The sequence below is a fragment of the Zophobas morio genome, unplaced genomic scaffold (assembly GCF_036711695.1).
Source record: "Zophobas morio isolate AGI-343-1 ecotype UQ-CSIRO unplaced genomic scaffold, CSIRO_AGI_Zmor_V1 ptg000004l, whole genome shotgun sequence".
Lineage (NCBI taxonomy): Eukaryota > Metazoa > Arthropoda > Insecta > Coleoptera > Tenebrionidae > Zophobas > Zophobas morio.
This window is the reverse complement of record NW_026972109.1, coordinates 5,316,105-5,343,277: the sequence shown is the minus strand read 5'-3', so window position 1 is coordinate 5,343,277 and position 27,173 is coordinate 5,316,105. Positions and strand designations below refer to the sequence as shown.

General features: G+C 37.2%; 1 protein-coding gene across 2 annotated transcripts in view; it reads right to left on the bottom strand.

Moving 5' to 3' along the window:
• The window catches only part of LOC135138664 (uncharacterized protein), a 46,279-nt gene extending 19,368 nt beyond the window's left edge, over nucleotides 1-26,911 (bottom strand). Inside the window, exons 1-2 of one of the 2 annotated variants that reach the window (XM_064068644.1) lie at nucleotides 26,720-26,911; nucleotides 19,105-19,159 (exon numbers count right to left, since the gene is read on the bottom strand). In XM_064068644.1, the coding sequence (XP_063924714.1) occupies nucleotides 19,105-19,155 (51 nt within the window). In that variant the 5' untranslated portion in view covers nucleotides 19,156-19,159; nucleotides 26,720-26,911. Of the gene's footprint in view, nucleotides 1-1,382; nucleotides 1,629-19,104; nucleotides 19,160-26,719 lie in introns of those variants that run through there. The other variant, XM_064068649.1, reaches the window with a different exon arrangement.
• Between the last annotated feature and the right edge of the window lie 262 nt (nucleotides 26,912-27,173).

The window sequence follows — 27,173 nt, the reverse complement described above, 5'->3', positions numbered from 1 at the left end:
TAAGTGGGTTGGGGCGACAATTTACACAACAGGTACGGGCGAATTTACTGCCCCCGCGGACACTCGAATCCTCCGAACGGGGGCGGGTTTCCACCGCCGGAGGGGCCGCATTGTTGTTTCTGCCTTTGCCACACGCCCGCAATCGTTTTGTTGCTACGTGGACTGCACCCTCTCTCATTTTACTCTCGTCACATGAAGGCGATCTATCTCGCTCCATCGAAAATGTTATTCAAGGAAAAACACATTTATGGCGTGCAGTTGCTCTGGGACACCTTTCGTGATCGTCGGCGTGGTTTTTGTAGCTACTTGAACCTATCATCTTTCGTAGCGCTCTCCCCTCGGCAATCGCCGTCTTCCTAATTTGGTCTCGACTTCTTCGTGGATGATGGTCAGTTATTATCCCTTCTTTCGTCGGAAAAAGCTAGCACGCCATAATCCAAAAACCCTATACCGTTAGATAAATCCCCCGGAAATTATCTCTCGACGAAAATATGCTTTTTCTCCGAGTTCTGCTGAATAATTGGATTTCGAAACGGCTCGTTTGCTACGAGGTGTGGGGCGCTTTACGGATTTATACGCGAACCGCTTTGTCAAGACTATAAAAAGAGCTTAATAGCCACTTTATTACAATTTTTTGTTCCGAGAACTCGGAATATGTAAACAAATAAAATAAAATCGCAGGCATCAAATAAAACGAAATGCCCTCATAAACTTTTACTTTTATTAAGTGGAAGCTGGAGGGTTGTCGAAAGTCGCTCCTACATTGAATAAACAAGATTACGCTTCAAAAAATTATGCAATTTGGACTTTAATGTAAAAATCCGGCCCGAAAGGGAAGCTTAAAAGCCGGATGAACCGCACCGCCCGTAACCGAATTAAGTACGAAGACGATGTGAGACACTTTCGAATTTAGATCAATCAATTTTCGCCTCTTGTGCAAGTTTCAAGGACCCGTCTTTAAACCTTGAATATTGATAGCAAATCTCGCGCCGCAGACTTTTTAACAAAATTATTCCGAGCGGGGTTTGTTTGAGCCGCACGAACTCCGCATTCATCAAAAAAACTGACACGAAAACAAGCTAATAACGATCCCGAACTTAAATGAGCCATTAAATCTAACTTTAAGCGCAATTAAAAACATCCAAACAAATTCCAAACAATCGTAAAGTGTAAAAATCCCGGCGACGGCACGAACGCACCGCTTCCATGCCCGATCCATCAAAAATCGCCGCCGCTGCCGCCATCAATTACACTCCATAAAAATAACAATAAAAAACCAACCCCTCAGACAATACATCGTACAAAGACGGCCATAATCCGACGCTAGGAGCGCACTAATTCATATCAACCCTCACGGTCTCGTGCGTTCCCCCGAATTTTACCTGTGCGATCTGATTTTCCGCCATTAAAGCGAAAACTATCAACTGTCACAGCCGGTGGTGCTCGTACCCAGGTATACAGACTGTGAAGTTAAAAAATGCATGTGTCCGGCTTCGGACGTTCACCCCGCATCACTCACAGTCTAAGCGCGCTAGGTACACAACACTGGGACGAAATTATCGACGGGGTACCACACGTGCTGGTCAAATTCGAAATTGTTGTTGCGGAATGGAGCGCTAAATTCGAACTGTGGACGACCCGAACGGCCCGGAGTGTGTATGGATGGTGTGCGTGCCGCTGTGCCGTCCCGCTGCCGCCCCCGGAATCGATTATCGGGACGGCGGCGATGCGCCGCCGCCAACCTACACTCGACGGCCTACGACGGCCGATTTTTCTCTTCTGCTGCTGCGGATGGCATTGTTAGGGAAAAACCGCACCGGGGGGAGACCCTCGGCCAGATGACTCTTGTTTCGGACCGAAAGGGGCGGCACTCTTCCGCTCCCATTAAACCACCAGATGTCTGTCGAACATCGGTTCATTACATTAATGAGTCGAGAACGCGAGCGTTTTATTGGCGATGAATCCTGGTCACGGCACCAACTTCTGCAGATTGAATCGCGAGGGAGTGCTGCAAGCCAATGCTTAATGTCTTAATTACAAAACGCTCGCGCAAATAATGCACTCTCCCTCCGTTGTTCTCCGCTTTATCTCCAATAATATGATAATGAAGCAAACTTTAAACCGTAAACCTCGTATTCCCGAGCGCAAACAGATCTGACCCGTGTCCGACCGCATCAAAGTTCATCCATGTATATGCTGGCATTATCTGATTATTCTCAGGGTATCCGATGGAATCACGTCTGCATTCAATTCGTCCCATCAAAGCTTTATTATATTGTAGGGGGAGATGCGGTCGTCCTCGTCTTAATAAAACGTTCAGAAGTCGTTAATTCCAACATAAACAACCCTCCGACTAATAAAACGTTCGAAAATCGCTCGTAAACGCTTTTTTTATTTATCAACCCCTCTTCAGATAATCAACCAATTAGGATTTAAATAGATGCGAAGGGAGGGTCGGTTTTTAGTGCTAATTACGCGATGATGGCCGACGCTGATCCCTCAGTCCCACTGCATTTGAATACAGTGAAAACATCTACCCCCAAATTTTGAATTGGAAGACGAAGACGCTGCTATTCGGTCCTTCGAGCCGGATCCGCCGGCTTGTTTTTTCAGCCCGGAGGGTTTTTTCAGCGAGATCGGCAAAAAAGGGCGGGGGCGGCCGGGATCGATTTTTAATTATTGGGCTTCTCGGCGAAATTTCATAATAACAAACAAAAAGAGGAACGACGACGCGGTCAGTTTTAATTGCTTTTTCTGCGTAATTAAGAGGTCGAGGACGATTCCGTTGGAAGGAAGCGGTCCTCGTGGGGTCGCGCGACCCCGCCGGAACATCCCTCAAAGATTAATGCAGTCGCAAACGCCCCGAATTCTAGCCAACAGCTCCACCTAATGACTGATCTGTCGACGTCCTTGATAAGGGTCTGATGAATGGTATGAAAAATCAATTTAATGGGCAACTTCATCGTCGACACGCCGGCGTTGCAAATTTCCTCCGTCGAAGAAGAAAAACAATCCGAACGCGTCAAAAATTGATTAAATGTAAACGCATTAATCCCGGCCGGAGGGATGGGAGCGGGTCGATCTTGTGCGATTAGTCGTTATGAGTTTAGCCGGAGGGTTTTCTGGGTCTCGACGTCAAAGCTTGAAATGGAGAACGAACGTCTGTCATTGTGAGGCCGGGACAAAAGTGGGGCTTTAACGAACAGGATGCAGGTGCAGCGATAATAATCCCGGCTTTTTTGCTCCGGACTCATTTAAGGATTCGGCGCCTAATTTTTGAGCGAGCTTTATGGACGAGAGTTCTTTATTGAGTTTCGAGAAAGCCATCGAGGCAACTCGTCTCGGATAACTTTTTAATTAAAATACAGTGTAATACAAGGAACGTCGACGGTTACGACTCACTGCGTTGCGATTCCGAACGAGAGGGGAGCTCCGACGAGATTGATAGAATTTCCTAAATAGAATATCCATCACAGGCGCTGCTTCAAATGAGTTTCTAAATTTGGAAGATGATTAGTCACTAATTAACTTCCGAATACGGCCAAAATGCACGTGGAAGAAGAGACAACAAGGAGACAACATATGACGAACCAACACAAAATGAGCTTCGACGAATCCTAAATAGAATATCCATCACCGGTGCTGTTTTAAACGAGTTTCTAAATTTGGAAGCTGATTAGTGCTTAATTAACTTCCGAATCCGGTGCTCCTTTGCGGATCAATTTTCGTCCGATTCGGGGGACCGAGAGTGACGGCTCCGAGCGCCAATAACTCGCTCCCTCGCCAGTCAAAGAGAAAAACGGGCGTCTCGTCTGCCTCGCATTAATTCCCAAGATTAAACCATACAGGAAGTACCGTCCCCATCCATAACTCGGACCGGAAACGGGTCACGTCTCCCGCCGCACGCGGAAATATTTAATTGGCGCAGATGAGGAGCTTCGGCGGTGATTAATATCGTCAAAGGGTTAGGTCTCCCTTCGTGGGCAATTTCCATTTCGTCTTTAAATTTTGCCAGCGGGCTCCGTGTTAAATTTTATTATTGCCGGAATAAAACATCCGACGTCTCCTCTTCTTCTCATTTTCGCGCTCGACAGACCATAACGAGGTCTCACGCCCAATCTAGCAACCATCCCGCAACCACGTCCGCGCGGACACTTACCCCACCATGGTAATTGAAACGGAGGGGTGTCGCCCGGCTAGGGGATTTATTGTTTCTGCGTGTGTCTCTCGAAATTTGATATTTTCGGCAGCGTTTATCTCGGCGGAAAAGAGCGTCGTAAAATTGGATTCATTTCTCATGGTTCCACATAAAAGTAATGCGATCCCTTTTATTTTTCTCCGGGATCGATTCGGACGATGTTTTTCGGCGGGAATCGTTCGACTCGAAAATTGGTCTTAATAAATCATTACGGAAGTCAGGTCGGGCGAAGAGGAAAGGGATTGTTTTAGGAAGGGTGGCACAACCCTTTTGCTGTCGCGTTTGTCGGTAATACGTCTTCGGAGCCACCCTTCGGGAATATATACGAATAAATATCCGGCTCCGCAGGACCAGAATAAAATCTCAGACGAGCGCCAGAAATTCCAACCTCCACCCCCACGAAAAATAAAGCAATATTGAATAATGAAATATCCGTTAGGATGAATAATGAAGCCCGTCCTCGCGGAACCCGTGTTTTGTCTTGTACAACAACGTCAGCAAGACGAATCGCGTACCCGACGAAAATATGTTTTTCATTACGAAACAAAGCCCCGGAAAAATCCCCATGTTTATTCATATTTCACCCCCCGAAACGGACGAATTTATCGCGGGGGACCTCATTGTCCGCCTCCTGGACGATGAATAATTAAAGATGGCCCGATATCCCTAACTAAACGCGACCTCATCAAATAAATTCATCCGGCATTTTATTTTATTGCCTCACCGAAAAGAAAAACTTTTATCCCTCCCGAGGCGTATCGGTGCTTTCGGGCCAGATTTAGTGCGTTGTAAAAACTTTTTCCTTTTTTCTCGGCTCCGCCGCAAGTACAAAAAGAGACAAACAGAAATATGCTTCGGGCCGGGATCGGGAGTCGGCGAGATGAGGCAAATTAACTTATCGGCTGCTGGAAAAACTCCTTCCACCCTCTTTTCGGAGAGATGGTCCGCTCGATATGAGTTATTTGGGCAATTAGTGCATAGTTCGACGGACGTCTATGTGTAAGGAAGAATAATCGGATTTGGCCGGCGGCCAATCGATTCGCTACGGCCAGTGTTTAAATTCGAGATAAGCATGCTCGGGCTCGGAAAAATATGAGACCGCGGTTTTGCTGTAATCAGGTGTGCTCTGTTGGAGGGCGGCAGAATGCGGAGAGGAGGCCAACTCGGGGGAGCGCTAATTTAGACAACCTGTCAGGTGGAAGGAAACCTTGAATAAACAAATGCGCCAAAGCTAACAAAGAAATATCTATCTTGATCAAGCCGGAAATCACTTCTTCGACGAAGCTCCTCTAACACCCAAAGAGAACATGGTAAAACAATTACACAGCATAATTACACTTGTGCCAATTACGGAAAACCGAGCCAACTGACAACGAACAAGATAACAAAATAAAAGTATAATAAAAAAATAACTATGGAAATGTCGGCGTTCAGCTATTTTAATCAACCAAATTGACGGACAGAATTAGCACTGAGTTAATGAAATGACAACGAACAACAAACAATAAAACAACCACAATCGATTTCCAGCTTTCCCATTTCCAATAACGTAAATAAGCTGTGACGTCACGACAAAAACGAGCCCGCTTTAAAGCATTGAAATTCGCATAGACGTATTAAAAAAAGTTTCTCGCGTAAAGTTTTTATTAGCTTTTCCCATCAATTTCTTTCTCATATGTTTCCATTTGGAAGTCGCCTTTCCTGGTTGATACAACTCGCGACCTAAATTTCAAAAGTTGAGCCACAAACGCACAGTAAGACACCAATGCGTACGAAAAAAATCCTCCTCTCGCACCCAAAACCCCTTCGCCGCCACCTCCAGCCTCCCCCAATTCAATTTCTTTTGTTTTTGCAATCACCTAAAACCCGCCCCCTCCCGCCGTGTCAATCCCGCCTTCCCGCAACTTTCCGCGGTTTAATCTCCACTTTGCCGTCATCTCGAGCCCCCTCAACTCCCTACTTAAAATTATAAATTCCCATCGCAACGCCGCCAACACGCTCCACATATCCGCCTAAATAAATTACCCCCGAAACAACAACTGACAAAACCAGAAAATCCAAACGTACATACATCCACATCCTCACGCAGCTCGCACAGAAAGAGCCCTCGACCCGGATTTCGATTCGTTCGACATTCAGACGTGTTTATTTGCAATTTCCGCGTTTTCCTATGAGCGAAATACGTCAATTTCCCAGAATCACGGCGACGTTGCCCCCACGAGATACAACCAATCATACAAAACGCAATCGTTGTTATCGCCTCGGGGCCGACGGCCAATAAAACATAAGGGGAGGAAGGACGACGATACAATTGTCGGGTTGCTGTGGAGGAAGCGGCACGACACCTCGGGGCGACCAGCCATTGTCTAGATTAAGATTGTATTCATAATCGGACCACGACTCGATGCTTAGCCTCAACAACCTCTTCCTCGCTGGATTAATGGTTATTGCTGGCTTGTTTACGCCGCGGTGTGCCGAAGAGGTATTAAGAGTCGAGGGGAAAGGACGCTTCCGGGAGGGAAGGTGATAGATGTCTTGCAGGGAAAGTGGGAAGGTAAGAGTCACGAAGTGGTAACGGATTATATATGTTCATTCGCAACATTGTTTATTGTTTCATACAAACGACAGGAGTGAGAAAGTGGTTCACACAATGACGTAAATGATACCAACTACTTCGAGTATGTGGACTTTTCCCAAGTTAATAGGTTAATAGAAATTCTAGATCAACACTTACACTTCATGACACCTCCAATTAACGAGAATACTGAGGAATTATCATTTTTACTTGCTTTACCTACTTTACTTTAAGATATCTCTCAGGTTTCTCAACGAATCTTGGCTTATTTTTCCTCGACATTATCTAATTTTTTGGTTCATCTTGAACTTTTTCCCTTCTTCCTCTTGATTCCTCTAGAAATTTAGCTACGTCTCTTTTTCAGATTGTTTTACTTGGTATGTAGTTCTTCAACTCCTCTACCTTGGTTCCTCTCCACGTTTGGCGTAGGTCCTTTCATTTAGCTTTCCTCTTGTCTGGTTCGTCATGATTTACTTCAATAATTTTCTTTTTATTTTGATTCCTAATGCGATCCTTCGGCCTCTTCATCTTGGTTCCTCTCGCTATTTAACACTTCCTAGTTTTCTTCAATTTTGTGCTCTTTATTGCTCTATGTTTAGCTTCCGGGTACTCTGTAACTCTTTTCTCTTGATTCCACTTAACGTTTGGTATACGTGTTTTCATTGTCTTGTTTCTTCCTGTCTCTGAATCTTCATGCTTTCTTCAATGTCTTTCCTTTTAGTTTATCTCAATCTTTAGTCCTCCCTGATTTTGTTGAATGTTTTGCTCTTGTTTCTAGCTCTTATGTCTCGATTTTCAGAATTTCGTCCAGTTTTTCCTTTATGTTTTAGATCTCCATGCTTTCATCGACGTTTTCCTCAAACTGTAGCCATTCCTGATTTTCTTCCAATGCTTTACTCTTGTCTCTAGTTCTTCTTGATTTCGTTCGGTGATTTACTTTCCGTTTTCGCTTTTCATGTCCCTCTCCAGCTTTATCCTTAGTTTCTCTCACTAATTAATTAGCTCTTCCTAGTTTTCTTCAATTCCTTTCTCTCTCGTGTCTATGTGCTTATTTTAACTTTTGAATTTGACTTCTTTCTTCTTGTATCTGGATATTCATAATTTCATTCAAATATTTCCTTTTGTTTTGGTTCTTCATCCTTTCTTCGGAACCTTTCGTTTGGTTTGTCTCAATTTTCAACCCTCCCTAATTTTCTTCAATGATTTGGTCTTGTCTCTAGTTCTTCATGATTTCGTTCAGTTATTTTCTATTGGTTTTGACTCTTCATGCTTTCTTCAGTGCCTTCCTTTCGGTTTGTCTCAATATTTAGGCGTCCTGACTTCCTTCATTAACTATGCTGTTTTCTCTTGCTCTTCATGATTTCGTTCAACGATTTCCTCTCGGTTTTCGTTTTTCATGTCTTCCGTCAGCCTTTACATCTTGATTCGTCTCGTTAATAACTCCTCCTAGTTTCCTCCAATTCATTTCCCTCTTTTGTTCGATCTGTTTGGCTTCTTGGTCCTCTTTTCTCTTGGTTCCTCTTGACTATACGTGTTTTCATTGATTTCTTTCCTGTTATGTCTGAATCTTCACGATTTTGTTCAGTGCCTTCCCTTTGGTTTGCCTCAATCTTTAACCTTTCCTATTCTTTTGCTCGTCTCTAGCTCGTCGCGATTTCCTTTCGATTTTCGTTTTTCATGTCTTCCTTCAGCCTTTGTGTCATAGTTCCTCCAGTTATTTAGCTTTTTCTAGTTTTCTTAAATTCTTTTTTCTACATTGTATCTATCTGTCTGATTTCTTGGTACCCTTTAGCTCTTTTTCCTTAGTTCCTCTTAACTTTTGAATATGCGTGTTTTCATCGACTTCTCTCTTCTTGTCTCTGGAAATTCATAATTTCGTTCAATTATTTCCTTTTGGTTTTGGCTTTTCATGTCTTCCTTCTAGCCTTTTTATTTTGATTTCTCTCGTGATAGAGTTTCTTCTGGTTTCCTTCAATTTCTTTCTGTCTATTGCTCGATCTGTTTGGCTTCTTAGTGTTCTTTTCTCTTGGTCCCTCTTAACTCTGCTTGTTTTCAATGACTTCTTTCCTCTTGTGTCTGAATCCTCATAATTTTGTTCAGTTATTTCCTTTTGGTTTTGGCTGTTCGTAGTTTCTTCGGTCTCTTTCCTTTGGTTTATCTCTATTTTCAACCCCTCTGAGTTTCTTCAATGATTTCATTCGGTCATTTCCTTCCCGTTTTTGCGTTTCTTGTCCTTCCGCATTTTCTTCTTGATTCCTCACTATTTAGCTCTTCCTAGTTTTCTTCATTCCTTTCTCTCTATTGCTCATATATTTGGCTTCTTGATCCCTTGAACACTTTTTTCTTGGTCCCTCTTAACGTTTAGCTGTACGCGTTTCCATTGACCTTTTTTTTCTTGTATCTGAATTTTCCCAATTTCATTCCGTTATTTCTTTTTCGGTTTCGGTTCTTCAAATTTTCTTCTTTGAGTTTATCTCAATATTTAACTCTTCTGATTTTCTTCAATACCTTACTATTGTCTCTAGCTCTTCATGCCTTTGTTCAGCGATTTCCTTTCTGTCTTCCTTCAGGATTTTGATTTTTCTCGTGATAGAGTATCTTCTAGTTTCCTTCAATTTCCTTCTGTCTATTGCTCGATCTGTTTGGCTTCTTAGTGGTCTTTTCTCTTGGTCCCTCGTGAGTATGCTTGTTTTCAATGACTTCTTTCCTCTTATGTCTGAATCTTCATAATTTCGTTCAGTTATTTCTTTTTGGTCTTGGCTGTTCGTGCTTTTTTCGGTATCTTTCCTTTGGTTTATCTCTATTTTCAACCCTCCTGAGTTTCTTCAATGATTTCATTCGATCATTTCCTTCCCGTTTTTGCGTTTCTTGTCCTTCCGCATTTTCTTCTCGAGTCCTCACTATTTAGCTCTTCCTAGTTTTCTTCATTCCTTTCTCTCTATTGCTCATATGTTTGGCTTCTTGATCCCTTGAACACTTTTTTCTTGGTCCCTCTTAACGTTTAGCTGTACGCGTTTCCATTGACCTTTTTTCTCTTTTATCTGAATTTTCCCAACTTCATTCCGTTATTTCTTTTTCGGTTTCAGTTCTTCAAGTTTTCTTCAGTGCCTTCCTTTCAGTTTATTTCAATATTTAGCCCTTCTGATTTTCTTCAATACCTTACTATTGTCTCTAGCTCTTCATGCCTTTGTTCAGCGATTTCCTTTCTGTTTTCGCATTTCATGTCTTCCTTCAGGATTTTAATTTTGATTTTTCTCGTTATAGACCTTCTTCTAGTTTCCTTCAATTGCTTTCTGTGTATAACTCGATCTGTTTGGCTTCTTAGTGCTCTTTTCTCTTGGTTCCTCTTGATTATGCTTGTTTTCAATGACTTCTTTCCTCTTGTATCTGAATCTTCATAATTTTCTTCAGTTATTTTATTTTGGTCTTGGCTGTTCGTACTTTCTTCGCTATCTTTCCTTTGGTTTATCTCTATTTTCAACCCCCCTGAGTTTCTTCAATGATTTCACTCGGTCATTTCCTTCCCGTTTTTGCGTTTCTTGTCCTTCCGCATTTTCTTCTCGAGTCCTCACTATTTAGCTCTTCCTAGTTTTCTTCATTCCTTTCTCTCTATTGCTCATATGTTTGGCTTCTTGATCCCTTGAACACTTTTTTCTTGGTCCCTCTTAACGTTTAGCTGTACGCGTTTCCATTGACCTTTTTTCTCTTTTATCTGAATTTTCCCAACTTCATTCCGTTATTTCTTTTTCGGTTTCGGTTCTTCAAGTTTTCTTCAGTGCCTTCCTTTCAGTTTATTTCAATATTTAGCCCTTCTGATTTTCTTCAATACCTTACTATTGTCTCTAGCTCTTCATGCCTTTGTTCAGCGATTTCCTTTCTGTTTTCGCATTTCATGTCTTCCTTCAGGATTTTAATTTTGATTTTTCTCGTTATAGACCTTCTTCTAGTTTCCTTCAATTGCTTTCTGTGTATAACTCGAACTGTTTGGCTTCTTAGTGCTCTTTTCTCTTGGTTCCTCTTGATTATGCTTGTTTTCAATGACTTCTTTCCTCTTGTATCTGAATCTTCATAATTTTCTTCAGTTATTTTATTTTGGTATTGGCTGTTCGTACTTTCTTCGCTATCTTTCCTTTGGTTTATCTCTATTTTCAACCCCCCTGAGTTTCTTCAATGATTTCATTCGGTCATTTCCTTCCCGTTTTTGCATTTCTTGTCCTTCCGCATTTTCTTCTTGGTTCCTCACTATTTAGCTCTTCCTAGTTTTCTTCATTCCTTTCTCTCTATTGCTCATATGTTTGGCTTCTTGATCCCTTGAACACTTTTTCTTGGTCCCTCTTAACGTTTAGCTGTACGCGTTTCCATTGACCTTTTTTCTCTTGTATCTGGATTTTCCCTCTTTTCTCTTGTGTCTAGAACTTTCTAATTTCGTTCCGTTATTTGTTTTTTGGTTTCGGTTCTTGTAGTTTTCTTCAGTGCCTTCCTTTTGGTTTATCTCAATATTTATCCCTCCTAATTTTCTTCAATGCCTTACTCTTGTCTCTAGCTCTTCATGACTTTGTTCAGCGATTTCTTTTTTGTTTTCACTTTTCATGTCTTCCTTCCTTCAGCCTTTTAATTTTGATTTCTCTCGTGCTAGAGCTTCTTCTAGTTTCCTTCAATTTCTTTCTGTCTATTGCTCGATCTGTTTGGCTTCTTCGTGCTCTTTTCTCTTGGTCCCCCTTGACTATGCTTGTTTTCAATGACTTCTTTCCTCTTGTGGCTGAATCTTCATAATTTTGTTGTTATTTCATTTTGGTTTTGGCCTTTCATGCTTTTTTCGGTATCTTTCCTTTGATTTATCTCAATTTTCAACCCCCTTGAGTTTTCATTAATACTTGTCTGTAGTTCATGATTTCGTTGGGTCATTTCCTTCCCGTGTTCACCTCCTCCTTCGGCATTTTCTTCTTGGTTCCTCACTATTTAGCTCTTCCTGGTTTTCTTCATTCCTTTCTCTCCATTGCTCACATGTAGTTATTTCTCTGTGTTTAATTTCTTGGTGCCGTTCAATTCTTTTCTTAGTTCCTCTTCACTCATTGACTTATTTCCTTTTGGTTCGAAATCTTCGCATTTTTTAAACCGATTTTGTGTTAATTTTGGCTCTACAATATTTTTTCAGCGCCATCCTCTTGGTTTCTTTCGATATTTGGCACTTTTCTGTTTTCTTCAATTAAATTTTTTTTTTAGTTTTAGTTTTTTTTTACATGTTTAACTTCCTAGTGTTCTTAAGCTCCTTTTGATGTTTATTTGAACTTCATTTTTACTAAACACATTTTCTATTTCACACTGACCCGAAAATATAGAGCTACAAGATTTAAACTAAATATAGACAAGCATTATTGCGCATGGGAATGGACAACGCCCTTAGAAACTTTGTTTGTGTTAACAGATTTATGGAAAATAAAATCTGTATAGAAACTAACAGTTTAAAAGTTGTGTCGTTTACCACACTCGACAGATGTGTTGTCAATGTTTTAGAGACCAAATGAATGAATTTCAGCACTAAAACTCAACACGTAAAGTTATTCTATCGGGAAAATAGGTACAAAAAAACAACATATACATTTAACGATCCTGATGGTCGTTACGAATAAAAATTAACAATTTTTTATTCTATTTTATTAAATGATGATTACAAGACTTGAAACTATTCTAAGTTCGAATATAATAAAATAACGTTAGACTTTTCTAAGTCCGGACAAAATATAAAAGTAAAATATTTTATGATAAGACGGGAACGGCGTTACGGTATGATGTGAGACTTTTGACTGCAGATCACGACTCGAATGTTGAATACTTGAGTGTCGAATACTTGAATGAATCTTCTGCTCGTTCTTCTCCCTTATATACTGAGGTTTGACCTCCTTTGGCGAAGATAAGCTGCACATGGGCTGATGTAAGAGCTTGCATCAGAATTACAGGTCAACCAAGGGTCGAGGGTTGATAAGGAGTACGAAACAAAGAAAGTTCATTGCTCTAAGACGAATGTGCGTTGCATCTAGAAGTAGGCCAGTAATAACGAGTGCGTTAGCCTCAGGGTTAGAGGTCACTTCGGCAGGGTTGATAACATAAGCGAAGAAGGTTCATTGATCTAAGACGAAATGCGGTGCATCGGGAACCAAGTCGAATAAAATGTTAATAATGGAGTCTTCGGACATAACACCTCCCTCCGTAAGTCTCTTCACTCCGAGAAGAGTATCATAGTCTTCATTTAGTTGAAATCGATGCCAGTGGGATGTCGCTTTGATGGACAATTTCTTCGGAGTGGTCATCGGTTTCGATATGAATTGACGATCTTCATGACACATTGGAGTAGATGAAGATTTGAGGACAGCAGGAACCTGGTTGTGGTGGACTGAAACCCGTGAAGTATCCAGTGGGATCTTTAAGTAGTCCAAATTTAAAACATGTTATATAAAGGAGATATAATCACAATAGTGATCACATCGAAGGTCCTCAAATGTCGAATAAAACTGGATGACATCTTTCATTTGCTTGTAGCTTGGTCAAAACTTTGACTTCACAAGATGGACTCTCATATAGGGATGGTATCATCTCGAAACATAGTAGGGTGTCTTCTCCAAGTTCTTTACATCGTTCTATACTGTTTATTTTCAAGTAGTGCCTATTATTCTCAGCTAATGCAACATATCTTGATTCCGAAATGATTGCATGAAAAATTATCTTTAAATGGAATCGAGTATAAAATAATGATAAACAGTATATTTTTCCTTTTGAACTAATGTAATCCTCAAAACAAAATTAAATCTTTTGTTTGTTTGCTAAAAGCTTCTAAATGTATTAAATCAAAAACGTTTGATAGATGTGAATATTCGCATCCAAAGTTGTAAATGTTGAGAAATTAAATTCAACTGATTCCAAAGAATTTCAGCTTTGATAATTGAAGGATGCAATATCTTTAGTTTATCAGAAGTAATACTTTCTAAAATGTCACATAATTCTGACTCAATTAACATAAGTGATTCAAGCAACTGTTCGTAAGTATGTACTTGAATATTGAAATGATAAGTAATGTCTACGATCTTATTGATTTCCTTTTGGACATTTTTTTTTTGTTTTAAAGGTTCGTTCATCAATTCGCAACTTTTAGACAGTATAGTTAAATTTACTAATACTCGAAGTGGCTGCTTGTATTTGATTTCTTAAATATAAGGTTTCGCGATCGACCCTTTCTTATTTGTTTATCAATTAATCAATATATCCTCAAATTGCAGGATCAAGATTCCGTTTAATTGTTTTCCAAATTGCATCTAAACCGTGTAAAATTGATAAAATATTTTCGTTTTCTTAAAACGCTAAAACAAGCAAGTTTAAATTAATTTTCAATTATCGTTCATTATTCTGAACATTTGTTGGTGTAATGAAAGAAAACCAGTGGTGATTTTTGCAATAGCAAAAATTATTATCAATAATTCCTAATAAATCTGTAGGACTAATATCCAAAGTATCGATAGTTACTTTCAAATTATCCACTCGGTTCAAAGTTTCAGGCTTTATCATAAACATAAAATTTCTCTTAAATCTTGTAAAAATAACTGATGATAATGTCCTGTTGCAAACATGATTTACTTAAAAATAATTAAATAACTAATAACGATTTATTTTAATCAGCTCTTTAGTAAAATTTTTTTTCCATCAGTAGTTTCAGTTTAAGATTTTTCTAATTCTCAATGTAAATAAAATTATTTCACTTGTTTTACAAACTCAATATTATGAAAATTATTCCTTAAAATATTTAAAACTACTTACAAGTTCAAATACAATAAATTTGAAATGAAATAAAATAAATAAAATTTTTTTAATGATGCATTGCAATTCCATCAAGCAATATTCTTTTTGTACACATTATCCCTTTGTGTTTTTGTTTCTTTTCTATACTTACTAACTCTGGGAAATAAAGATTTTTTTATTTTTTTTTGTAAGTTACTTCAAAGTAAAAGGAACTAAACTTATTTTAGTTAAGTAGATTTACAAAATGCCAAGTTTAACTTTACATGATACATAGTAATATTTTCCTTCCCAAAGATCGTTAACATTTTCTTTTTCTGAATCTTCTAAGAAATATTTCAATTTTTCAAAAATAATTGTAAATCAATAACAGTAAAAGTAAATACTAGAATTTAAATAGAGCTTTCGACAGTTTTCTTAATTTTCATGATTTAAAATTTTGAAATGGTAACTGTAGCTTTAATGATTTATTATAGTGCTATAAAAAAGATCTTTTGTGTATACGTTATTTGTTTACTTTTTTTTTTATGCTTAATACACCAAGAAATATTTGATTTTTTTTTTGTTAATCGTAAATTACCTGAAAGTAAAAGGAAGTAAATTTGTTCTCTTAACTTCACTTCTTAGAGTTATGAAATAACGAGTTTAATTTCAATGTGATTAATTATATTGTCATCAAACAATACTTTCTTTACCCAAAGCTTTTCTTTTTATTTTAATACTTCAATAATTATTTTAGTTTTTCAAATAAGTATAATTGTAAATTATTAATCGTGAAAGTAAATACTAAAATTTAAATACAGTTATAATTTTATTAATTACAAAAATGTTTACCAAAAAGAAAATAATGATAGATAAGTAATTAACGTTGTTTAAACCTTTTGTGTGTATTTATTTTTTCTATTTTTTTTTTTTTATTATGTTTTAATATTTAATTAATATAAGCTAGTACTTTCACTTAGGAATTTATTTTCCTTTTGAAAACTGAAACGTCTATTAATACGTTGAATAAAAATTAGAACAAAATCTATCTTTGTTTAAATAAGAGCTTTTGTTATAAATCTGTTGATCTTTTCTTACATTGTTGCTCGAAAATAAGTTTCTATTTAGAAACGATTGTTTAGATCTAAAATTTGTTCCATAAGACCTGTTGTCTATTTCAGTTGCATAATTTGGGTAAAAATCTTTCGTAAAATTAAAATTATTCTTTTTATTCCTGTAATTATTACTTTCCGTTGATCTCAAATAAGTAAGTTTATTAAACGATTGGTTTTTAGTCTGAGAGCGACTGAGATTTATAAACTTATTTTGATCATTATTACTCTGCTTTCGTGTAATGTAGTGTACATTTATAGGTGAAACAGAATTAAAGCTATTATTAGCGTTATAATAAAAGTTACGATTTTTATTCATGTAAGCGCTTTTGGATTTAAAATCATTATAAGGATTTCCTGTTAAATTCTTAAAATTATTCCTTCTGTGGAAATAGTTATTATATTTTTGTGGTTTAAAATCTTTATGATTTGAACTTCTATAATTACAACCAGTAGTATGTGCCACAACTTGGGATGGATTTGAAAAACGTTTGTTACTTGTATAATTTCCATTTGATCTCAAATATTGGTTAAAACGAGGTTTGCGCACTTGCGACTTAAAATAATTCGCAGAATTTTTATCATTTTGGGTAGTAAAGCTTTTTCTCGAATTCCGAGGTTTTTCGTGATGTAAAACATTTTTCTTTGTTTGTGTTTCACAATAAACTAATAACGGAATATCCTTAAAATTAGTTTTTAGAACATTATTCTTAAAGTCAACGACACAATCGTATGAGGTGAGAAAATCTAAACCTAAAATTGCGTCAAATGCGATTTTGAAATCGGCGATGTACATTTTAAACTCAGTATTTGTTTCATCGAATTTTTTATAAAAACTTTTGGTGATATGAATAGGTTTTGGAGCAATTCCTTGAATTTTAAAATTTTCATTTAGTCTTGAAACGTTACTAGGTACAGAACTTGACCTCATTATTGATAATGCTGCACCAGAATCGACTAAATATGTCTTGTTATCGTTATCTACAATGTACATTAGTTTTGAACTATTTTTGTTCATTATATTGCAACTTAAAATTTCATTATGACTTTGATGCACTTTAGATGGTTTACTTTTACCTTTAGATTTATTGTACATCGAATTACTGGAAAGATTTAAATAATTAATCTGATTATTTTCATTTGTTCGCTGATTTGTATAAAAGTCTCGTTTTTTATTTTGATTCAAGTCTCGACAATTTTCTATGTTAGTGAAATTATTTTGTTGTAAAGTATTTGCATTAAAATTTTTATTTTGCATACTTCGTGTTTCTGGTTGGTTTAATTCATTTCGTATACGTTTATAACAAGATCCGATCATATGTCCTGGTTTCTTACAGTACGAGCAAGCTTTTATAGTTGTTGCAGAAGAAGAGTGATAATTTTCTTTCGGTACTATTTTATTATTTAACGATTTTTGTAGTGATGGTTTTAGTGATCTAAAAGTTTTTAAGTAAGAGATATTTTCTTCTTCAATTAGAAATTGTTCGGCTTGTTCGAGACAGTTAGGTTTTTGTGAACGTAAAATACTACCAAGAGGTTCGGATAGACCGGCTAAAAATGTTTTTAAAGCAATTTTTTCGTGTGATGCATTTAATGCGTTTCGGGATGCATCATTTAATTCATTATTTAGTGCGACGCTGCTACGAATTTTTGTAAGAAGGTCTTCAATACGCTGCACAAAATTTCTTGGAAGTTCGTTTGGGTTTTGATAACAAGAAGTCAAATCACGAAGTAACCCTTCGGTATCTCTGCAGTCACCATAATGACCTATTAATAGTTGTCTAATATTTTCCCAATTATTAAGTTGCCTTGATGAAATAAATTTTCTCGCGCTACTGGTTAATTTACTTTTTACAACGAAAAGTAGTGCGTTTCTGTGCTCGTCTTGTACATTTTCAAATGCAAAATTTACCGCTTCAATAAAGTCGTACAAAGTTGCTTGTTCTCCGTCATAAGTTGGTATTAATTCTTTTAAATCTTTTAGAGTAAAATCTGCCATTTTTCTTTTTGTAATTAAATTAACTTAAAGGAAAAATATAAAGAAAGGCAAGAATTATTTCATTAAATTGAGAAAAATTGAAGAATAACAAGGAATTTTTGAATAAATCGAATAAATGCAAAAATACGAAATATGTTGCAAAAAACCAAAAATAAGAGACAAATACTACTTACAGTAATAGATACATGCTCTTCATTGAACCTGGAATCCGGAAAATGAAAACCCTAGATACCAGTCTTCTTTCTTCGGGATTTTCGAAAATTCTTTCTTCAATTTCGCCTTTTCTTCGCTTTCTTTCTGGATAGTGTTCAAGAATCTTCTCGCTGCTTCTTCCAGATGATGAACTACGTCGAATAGGTTCGTTTCTCGCTTAAATTCGAGTTTGCGAATTTTTCGCGACTTGCAAAATTTTTGCAAATGTTACCGACTGCGCCACTTTAACGATCCTGATGGTCGTTACGAATAAAAATTAACAATTTTTTATTCTATTTTATTAAATGATGATTACAAGACTTGAAACTATTCTAAGTTCGAATATAATAAAATAACGTTAGACTTTTCTAAGTCCGGACAAAATATAAAAGTAAAATATTTTATGATAAGACGGGAACGGCGTTACGGTATGATGTGAGACTTTTGACTGCAGATCACGACTCGAATGTTGAATACTTGAGTGTCGAATACTTGAATGAATCTTCTGCTCGTTCTTCTCCCTTATATACTGAGGTTTGACCTCCTTTGGCGAAGATAAGCTGCACATGGGCTGATGTAAGAGCTTGCATCAGAATTACAGGTCAACCAAGGGTCGAGGGTTGATAAGGAGTACGAAACAAAGAAAGTTCATTGCTCTAAGACGAATGTGCGTTGCATCTAGAAGTAGGCCAGTAATAACGAGTGCGTTAGCCTCAGGGTTAGAGGTCACTTCGGCAGGGTTGATAACATAAGCGAAGAAGGTTCATTGATCTAAGACGAAATGCGGTGCATCGGGAACCAAGTCGAATAAAATGTTAATAATGGAGTCTTCGGACATAACATACATATTTAAAGACGAATGAACATTACGGAGTTTAAATTCAACTACATATCGACTTCTACGAACAACTGGGAGATATCTGAAGCGATCTCGTGAATGCAACCGCAGTAACTCACTCTAAAGGAGCAAATACACCAACCTGGAACCGAATAAATCTTACAAAGTGTATTAAAACATTCGCATCTTCGTAAATCACCGATCAACAAGGAAACCACTGAAGTTAAATCTTACCGAACGTTCTAAAACATGTCGTTTATCGCCAAGATCAGCACTTTTTTGACCGGTCTGGCCTAAACGCACCTTAACACAATAAAAGCAAAAAATAAACCCGTGAAGCATTTCTATTAATATAAAAGGGAACAACACAACGCACAGTAAAAACCCGAGTAAAATAAACCAAATTCAGCTTCGCTCACTCACCTTTAATGGTCTTGTGATCGTAACAGTCTCAATTGTGGTCGTCGGAGCCATTTCACTGAAAAAAATCCAAAAGTGAGTAAACTTCCATACTACGTCGCAGCTAAACAATCATCGCTCCGCGTTCCCGTCCGTAAACCGCGAAACTGAATCACCACTTTGTCGCATCTGTACCTTCTGGTCCACTTTCGTCTCCTACGACCTACACCCACACCCAAACCCTCGAAAATAAATCCGTAGTCCACGAATCAATCTTCGACCGGTGTTCTCTGTGTAAGTTTGCTCTCTTTTGTGTCGTCACACTGTGAACTTTCCATTAAAACAGTCGGGGAGATGTAAAGAGCCACTACAAAGAACCCAATCGGGCGGAAGGGGTCCGCATAAATCTCCCCATGAGGGTGGTTATTATTTATGTAAATGCAGACAATAGCACGAATTAGCGATGTTTCAAGTGAATTTCGACCGACACTTTTCACGAGCACACTTGGGCATCGAGGGTCAAGCACGGATTTGCTTAAATGAAACGTGACCGCTCTTAACTAATCAATTTGACGGCAGAAATAGGGTAATTCGGATTCGACTCGTCTGATAAAACTGGGTTTACGGGCGGTGAATAGTGGAAATGCGACCGCTGGCTTGGAAGGAGAGCGTCACAGAAAGTTGGACGCGGTGGATACAGGACAGAAGTGAAAAAATTGAGATCTTCCGCTGGAACTAGGAGAATTAGGGGTGGAAACCCAGTTTTAGGTGTTTGTTTGATGCAAATGGGGAGCGTTCGTCGCGTATGCGGAATGGGGAACAAACGCATTTTCTTTCTATCGAGAGAACAAAGCTCCATCCATCTTCCCTTCTCCCTTAACGCCATTATCTCAAGTTCTCCCGTTAAAAGACTAAAACGAAACAAACCTCTTAAGAGCGCCACTTTAAAATATAAAGTATGTTAACCTTTTGACAGTCACGATTTCCAAGTGTCACGAAGAAAGCGGAGCAAGCCTTAGTCACACCGCAACTCCGACCATTATTCCAAACATTCAACAATGTAAATTTCTGAATCATACTCGGCGTACCAAACTCGACCCTCGTTCCGGTCCCTAATTGGTAGAATTTCAGTAAACAGACGTGATATTTTAGTTTAATTAAATTAGTGTAATTGGACATTTTAGAGAATTCGCTCTGCAACTTGACGGAATTAAATTTTCAGCGGAGTTAACCCGTTGCTAATTAATTAATAGCGGAGTCCGGTGCTCTCCGGGCCAAGAATGCGAACTTGTTAGAAAAGTCGATGGCGGGAATTAGCGACAAAGAAACTTCGATGGGGATCCCAGACGACACTATCAATTTGCATTGCCAATGGAAGCGGAAAGATAAAACTTTCGAGAGATTTCACTGCAATTGTTTTAATTTGCAGGGGCTAACCTTGCTGGAAGAAAATTCGCACACGTTTCAATGGATTCGGTAGCGCGCAGCGGAATCGACTTTCTCCTGGGTCCCTGAATTTGTCTTTCTTTATATTTACACGTTTTACATAACAAGGTTGGTTTTATTCGGCGACGACTTTCCTCGGTTGCTTTTTGTCAGCGCTTTTCCTTTTTACGTAAAAAACGACGAGACGGAAGAAAGGAACAATTAGACGCTCACGACATCAAAAGAAACAAAAAAGGAAAAATGCCAAGTGGCGAAATTCACGATCATCAAATATAAAGACCCGAAGCATGTTGTACAGGTGTTCGTCGGGATTTTAATTTTTTATTCACAAAAGGAAACTCTGAAAATGTACGGGAAATATTCAGCATGACAAGACAACTAATTTGAAAACTTTTAAGCAAATTGGCACTTGAAAAATCATTGAGTTTTGGCTGATAATTCAAAGTAAGGCGTATGTGAAAGCGCACCTTAACCACTCGTTCAAAAAAAGCTTAATTAACTGCCAATTTGATGAAATTTATTTTCAGTTTTCTGTGTAAAAGCTCCTCAATGCGCAGAATAATGCTGACGTAAGTGCGTTTACAAAATTGACGAGGAATGTTGAAATTATACTTTACATGGCACGCTCAATTAGCGAAGCATGTGCAGATGTTGTAATTACTGGATAATACTCTGGCGTACATATAATGCTCCAAGAGATGTTAACTCGTTAACGTGTTTGGCCAGTTTGGAGCAATTTTTTGTTACTAAATTTATCTGCAGAGAAACCTAGCCACGAATAATTCATAAAAGCGATACAATATGGCGAACAAATATTGTCCGATATAAGCTACGTGGAAAAAAATATTGGTCAACAGTCCGTTCTATACATCCGAAATTTAGATGATACCAAGAATTCGTGCAGCGATAACAAGCAAAATATTTGTAATAATCCCACTAGTTAATAAATATTGTTTACTTTATCTTGTGATTCATGATATATTTAGCCTAATCGACTAACACATGCATTCGGAAACAACTGACTGACTCAATGTGTCAAAGAAATACACGGATCATAGTTTGGTCAGGGCGTTAGTAATTCCGTAAAGGCATAATCATAATTGACAATAAATTGTAAAATTCTATAAAAGACTAATATACAACTTTTTTGGCGAAAATTTGGATGCCTCCGAGAAAACCTCAAAGCAGATTCATAAACCACAAATACAGATGTATGTTATTTTATAAAATCCGAATTATTATAAACAATTTTACGAAAACGTCATCACACTGTTGGTGCGGATGATTATTTTCTGATTTCTTAGTAACGACGATGACTTAAATTGACCTTTTATTTTTTTTTTTTGGGACAATAACCATAACAACCAGTAGTCATTAATCGTTGTGCATTATTAGTAATAAAACAAGCTCTTATTTTTCATTGATAAATAAACTAAAAAAAAAAATTAAAAAGACAAATTATGAACAAAAACAAAACCAACAAAAGAAAAAACCATTAAAGTGTATATAAAAATTTTTGACGAATCTAAAAAGTTTCCTTACTTTATTTTTATGATCTTGAAAAGAATGTTCAAAGAATTGATGCCAAAAACGACTTCATGGTTGCAAAATCAACAACAAAATATCCTTTTCTAAGTTTTGGAGATGCTTGAGAAGGATAAAAAATTTCATAACTGTGGGCAATGTCGAAAAATTTGAAAAATTGACAAAAAATCCACAAAAAATTCTGCCGAATAGATTTCAAACAGCTGAATCCAAAAACATGACGTGTTAATGGTCTCAGAACAAGATTGTGAACTATTATAGAAAATTTAGGGCCAATGGTGCTATTTTTACTAGAAAATTATTAACACGATTCCCGAAAAACTATGCCCCTAAAAATTGTGAAAAAATCGTGTTTACGCTGAAATAATGCTTCTAAAATGGAAAATAATAATTGTTATAATATAATATGTTGTGTATGTATATAATGTTATAATATAAGATAAATAATAAAAGTTTTGAAATGTCTCAAAAACTGCCCAATTTAATTTTGAGTTTTTGGAGAAATACTTGCAATTTTCAAAGAACTGAAGCGAAAAACAACTTCAGAAGAACAAAATTAACAAAAAAAAATCCCTTTTAGTATGTTTCGAATGTGCTCGAGAAAAAGTCAAAAATTTAATATTGAAAAATTTTGGTTTAGAAAAAGTTGCCTGAAAATCTGCACACAAATTTTGATCGATATATTTCGACGAACCAAATCCAAAAACCTAAGAAGTTGAAGGTCCCAGATAAAGATTGTGGGCCATGAAACAAAAATTTCGGGTCAATTTTGGCACTTTTGCTAAAAACGTATCTAACACGATTTTGGAAAAACTGTGAAGTAAAAAATTATGAAAAAAATCAAGTTTACGCAGAATTAGTGCTTCTTAAAGGTAAAATAATCCCAAGTCGATGCGCCTATAGCTTCTCGAAAATTCGATGTCAAAATAAATTTTTGAAAAATATCAAAAATTGCCTAATTTAATTTCGCGTTTTTGGAAGAACAGTTGGAATTTTCAAAGAACTGAAGCCGAAAATGACTTCAGAAGGACAACATCAACAAAAAAATTCGTTTTAGTATGCTCGAGAAAAAGTAAAAAAATTGATAAGGGTATTGAAAAATTTTTAGATACTACCTTACCCTATTTCTGTTTTTAGGTTAATTTTGGGACCCTTTTTTTTAAATTTGAAATACTCTTGAGGTTATAGTGTTTTCCTGTTTGGAAAGAATTTGAATGTATGTCAGTAGCCAAAATCAGTCTTATTTTAGCAGGTATAGTTTTGGAAATTTCATTGTACCCTATAAAATTTTATTGACAATAACGAGACGTAGCACAATGGTAAGAAATATTTATGTCTCACACCAGTGCATTCGAATTTGTCGGAGAACATTTAGCAAGTAGTTGTACTCATAAAATAATGGTCATTTTCGTTCGTGAGTAACGACTAGATTAATCTGCTTTCTAATATCTGGAGATTGCCGGCACGCGACAACTATTGTACTACTGTTCGCCTCGTTATTGCCAATAAAATTGTATAGGGTAGAAAGAAATTTCCAAAACTATACTAGCCCCGCCCACCCGTCTCCTATTTTCTTAGAGGGTATGTCATTTGCCAGAATCGATCTTATTTTAGCAGGTGCTAAACCCGCCCACCCGCCCTCTGTATTCTTAGAGGATCTCATTTGCCAAAATCACTCTTATCTTAGCAGGTACTAGCCCCGCCCACCCACCCTGTGTTCTTAGAAGGCATCTCATTTGCCAAAATCACTCTTATCTTAGCAGGTACTAGCCCCGCCCACCCACCCTCTGTTTTCTTAAAAGGTATCTCATTTGCCAAAATCACTCTTATCTTAGCAGGTACTAGCCCCGCCCACCCACCCTCTCTTTTCTTGGAGGGTATATTATTCGCCAAAATCGGTCTAACATTGGAAAACTTCTCTCAAAAAAGTAAAAAAAAAATTATACAGGAGAGTTTAGAAAAACGATCATTTTTGAAAATTTGTCTACAAATCCACAAAAATGCTGGGAAATACATTTCGACAAGCTAATTCGAAAAGCATAACGTGTGGATGGACCCTGATCAAGATTTTCAAAAAATTTGGTTTGAAAATGTTTTCTTTTATTCTCAAAAATTATTTTTTACTTATACTTTTTGAGAAAGTTATTGGAATTTTTGAAAAAATGAACCCGAAAATAAGTTTAACAAATTGAAATCTACAAAGCAATATCTTTGGATAATTTTCGAAAATGTCTACATTTTTTTAAAATCTATGGTGACCTAAAAAAGAAAAAAAATGCATAATTTCTATGAATTTTTGTTAATAATTGATAAAATTAAAAAACAGACAAAAAGACATTGTTTTTGGTTCCAAATGTTGATACTGACACGACTTCGTGTCGCGAGCAGGACGCCAACGATATCGGGTGATTTTTTAAATTTATACTCTAGTTGCCATGAGCGAATTTCACAACTGGCCTCCATGTCTAAAATTTTCAGAGCAGAAATTTCAAAAATCACACGGTATAATTAGCACAGTGTAATTGTCATTCAATTGGATTTTTGTTGCGAAAATCTAGATACGTAGGACAAAAATTCAGAGCGGATTCATAAACCACAAATACACGAGTATGTTATTAAAAAAAAATTAAATAGTAAACATCAAAGTAGCAATTCATCAGGTGGACCCTATTATATATATTACTGAAAAATATCAGTAGTTAATAATGAAATATTATTCTACTATTTTCCAGACACCCGGTGTAAAATTTGACGACCATCGATCCAGTAGTTTCGAATATTAGCTGTCTCATTAGAACTGACACAAACGACAGACAGACACATTATCCGTACTCTCGGGGTCATGAAACATCAGAAACCATGAAAGAAGGGAAGTAAAACGAATAAAAAAAATGAACTAATTTTCCTTCAAGGAAGCTTATTTCCGTAAAAGCAAGAACTGTGGTTACTCTCATTAGCATTCTGTTCACGACTAATTTATAGTGTGTTTCTACAACTGCATATCAAATGTCTGCGATCGTAAATAAGATTGTTTGCAACATTAAAAGTTTTAATTAAAAAGGTGAATTTAATTTCTTTAAACACGAAACTAAATTAATGCGTAGCTTTTACTCTAATAAGGAAGTGTAATTTTAAAATTGTAAATAGAAATGTAGGACGTTCTAATGTTTACTGAACGATGATGCGCTTTTGAAACAACCTCGATTTAAAACACACAATAATATACAAAAAGCGATTTCGTAACAATGTTCAAATCGTCTTATGACTTTCCGCTTCGTTGGCAATAAAGACGAGTTTTGTTATTTAGTTTTTTTTTGAAAAGATTGTCTTGCTTTCGACGAACAGGGAACTTCATTATATTGCGTAATAAAGTTTAGGATTAAATTATAAAACCGCAATTTCTCTTAACAATAATGTAATATTCAATTTTTTTATGTAATGACTTGGTTGGAGTTTTTATTATCAAAAAATATGATGAAAATGGATGAAAATTTACAAAACTCGGTTGTTACAGCTGTTACTGAAACTGAAAATGACGTTTCGAGGTTGTACGTGACAAGTTCGGGATAGATGGCGCTACAAAATAAATCAAAATAAAGTGACGACTACTGAACCAAACCACTAAATGTCACACTGACTGTATATTTTTTCTATAAACCAGACTCACTTTAGTAAAACCGTGTTTACTTAAGCAGTCTAGTGGAAAATCACTATTTCGCCTCAAAAAGGTCCCCAATTTGTCAACTTGCGCTAAAAACGTCCACTTTTGAGACTTCGCGGACGTTTATTGAATAGTTTTCGACCGATTTATCAGCTGTTACAACTTTTGCAACCTCAGCAGTCTTTCTAAACCATCGCTGTATCACCTTCAGCATGAGTTATCGTTTTCCTTTCTTCGGTATTGCTCGTTCAACCACATATCTGTCGAAACCTGAACTCGTACGTTCCTCGTCGCTGCTCTACTTTATCTTTCCACAACCCCACTCGCCCTATCTAATCAAATTTCCTCCGGTCCGACCCTCTTAAGTGTACTTTTTAGTTTTCGTGTTCTCAAACGCGCCAACATTATCAGCACCAAATTCCTCCGAGACACGAATACTTGCGCACACTTCCAAACCCTCAAAATTACACACTCCATATAGCATCCCCGCAGCAATAAAAAGACATTCATGCGGCTATTGCGGTTTTCAATCGCTGGGATGTCCAAGCAATTAACCCATTAGGTCGCATTACGACCGAACTGCGACGTTATAATTTTATAACTCATTTAACGCGATCGTAAATCGACGAACCACCTGTGCTAGCCACCCCGGCGATTAAGGTGGAAAGTAAAACCCGTTTGGGCCAGCGCCAGGTGCACGCCTCGCCAGAAAAAACGAAAAATACATAACCTCAAAAAAAGTGTTACGGCCGTTTCGCAATTGTTTGTGTCGTAAGTGCTGATTTGACATCTGTCGTGCATTCCACGGCCTGCTCTTATCTAGCGAAAAAAATCTCTTTGTACCGTAGTCACGGTTTAATTTAGGCGTTGAATGTAAATGGGGCATTATTATAAACAGGGTGTTATTTGCATGTCAAAGGATCTTTAAATTGTTAATAACGGCACGGTTTAAAGCGACGTCATTTGCCTGACGTCAGGTACACTCACCTTATCGTTATCAATGATCAATAAAAACACGCACTGATAAGATATCGGCTGTTGCACTCAGAAGGGGCGCACATGCACTACTTTTACGTCCATGTTTGTTGTTTTCGAAACATGGCGGAGGCTGATGATGAATCTGGACCGAAGAAAATGTGCCGTAAACACAAATATGGTCACTGTCAACGGTAAATACCGTGCCGCCATCTGGCGGAAAACGCCGCTAGATAGGCAACCAAATATACACCACACATTTTTCTTTCACTCGTATACAGAGTGATTAGTTTAAACTGATAGATAGAAACAATTCATTTACAGTGTCTGTTATAATCGAATTTTATTTCTGTTGTTTCACTGTAATCATTTTTCGACAAAAAAATTTAGAAAACAAAAGTCGCTAACCTGGCACCTCCACCATTTTTGCCACTTTTTTAACAACAAATTGGAACCAATTTTCAGT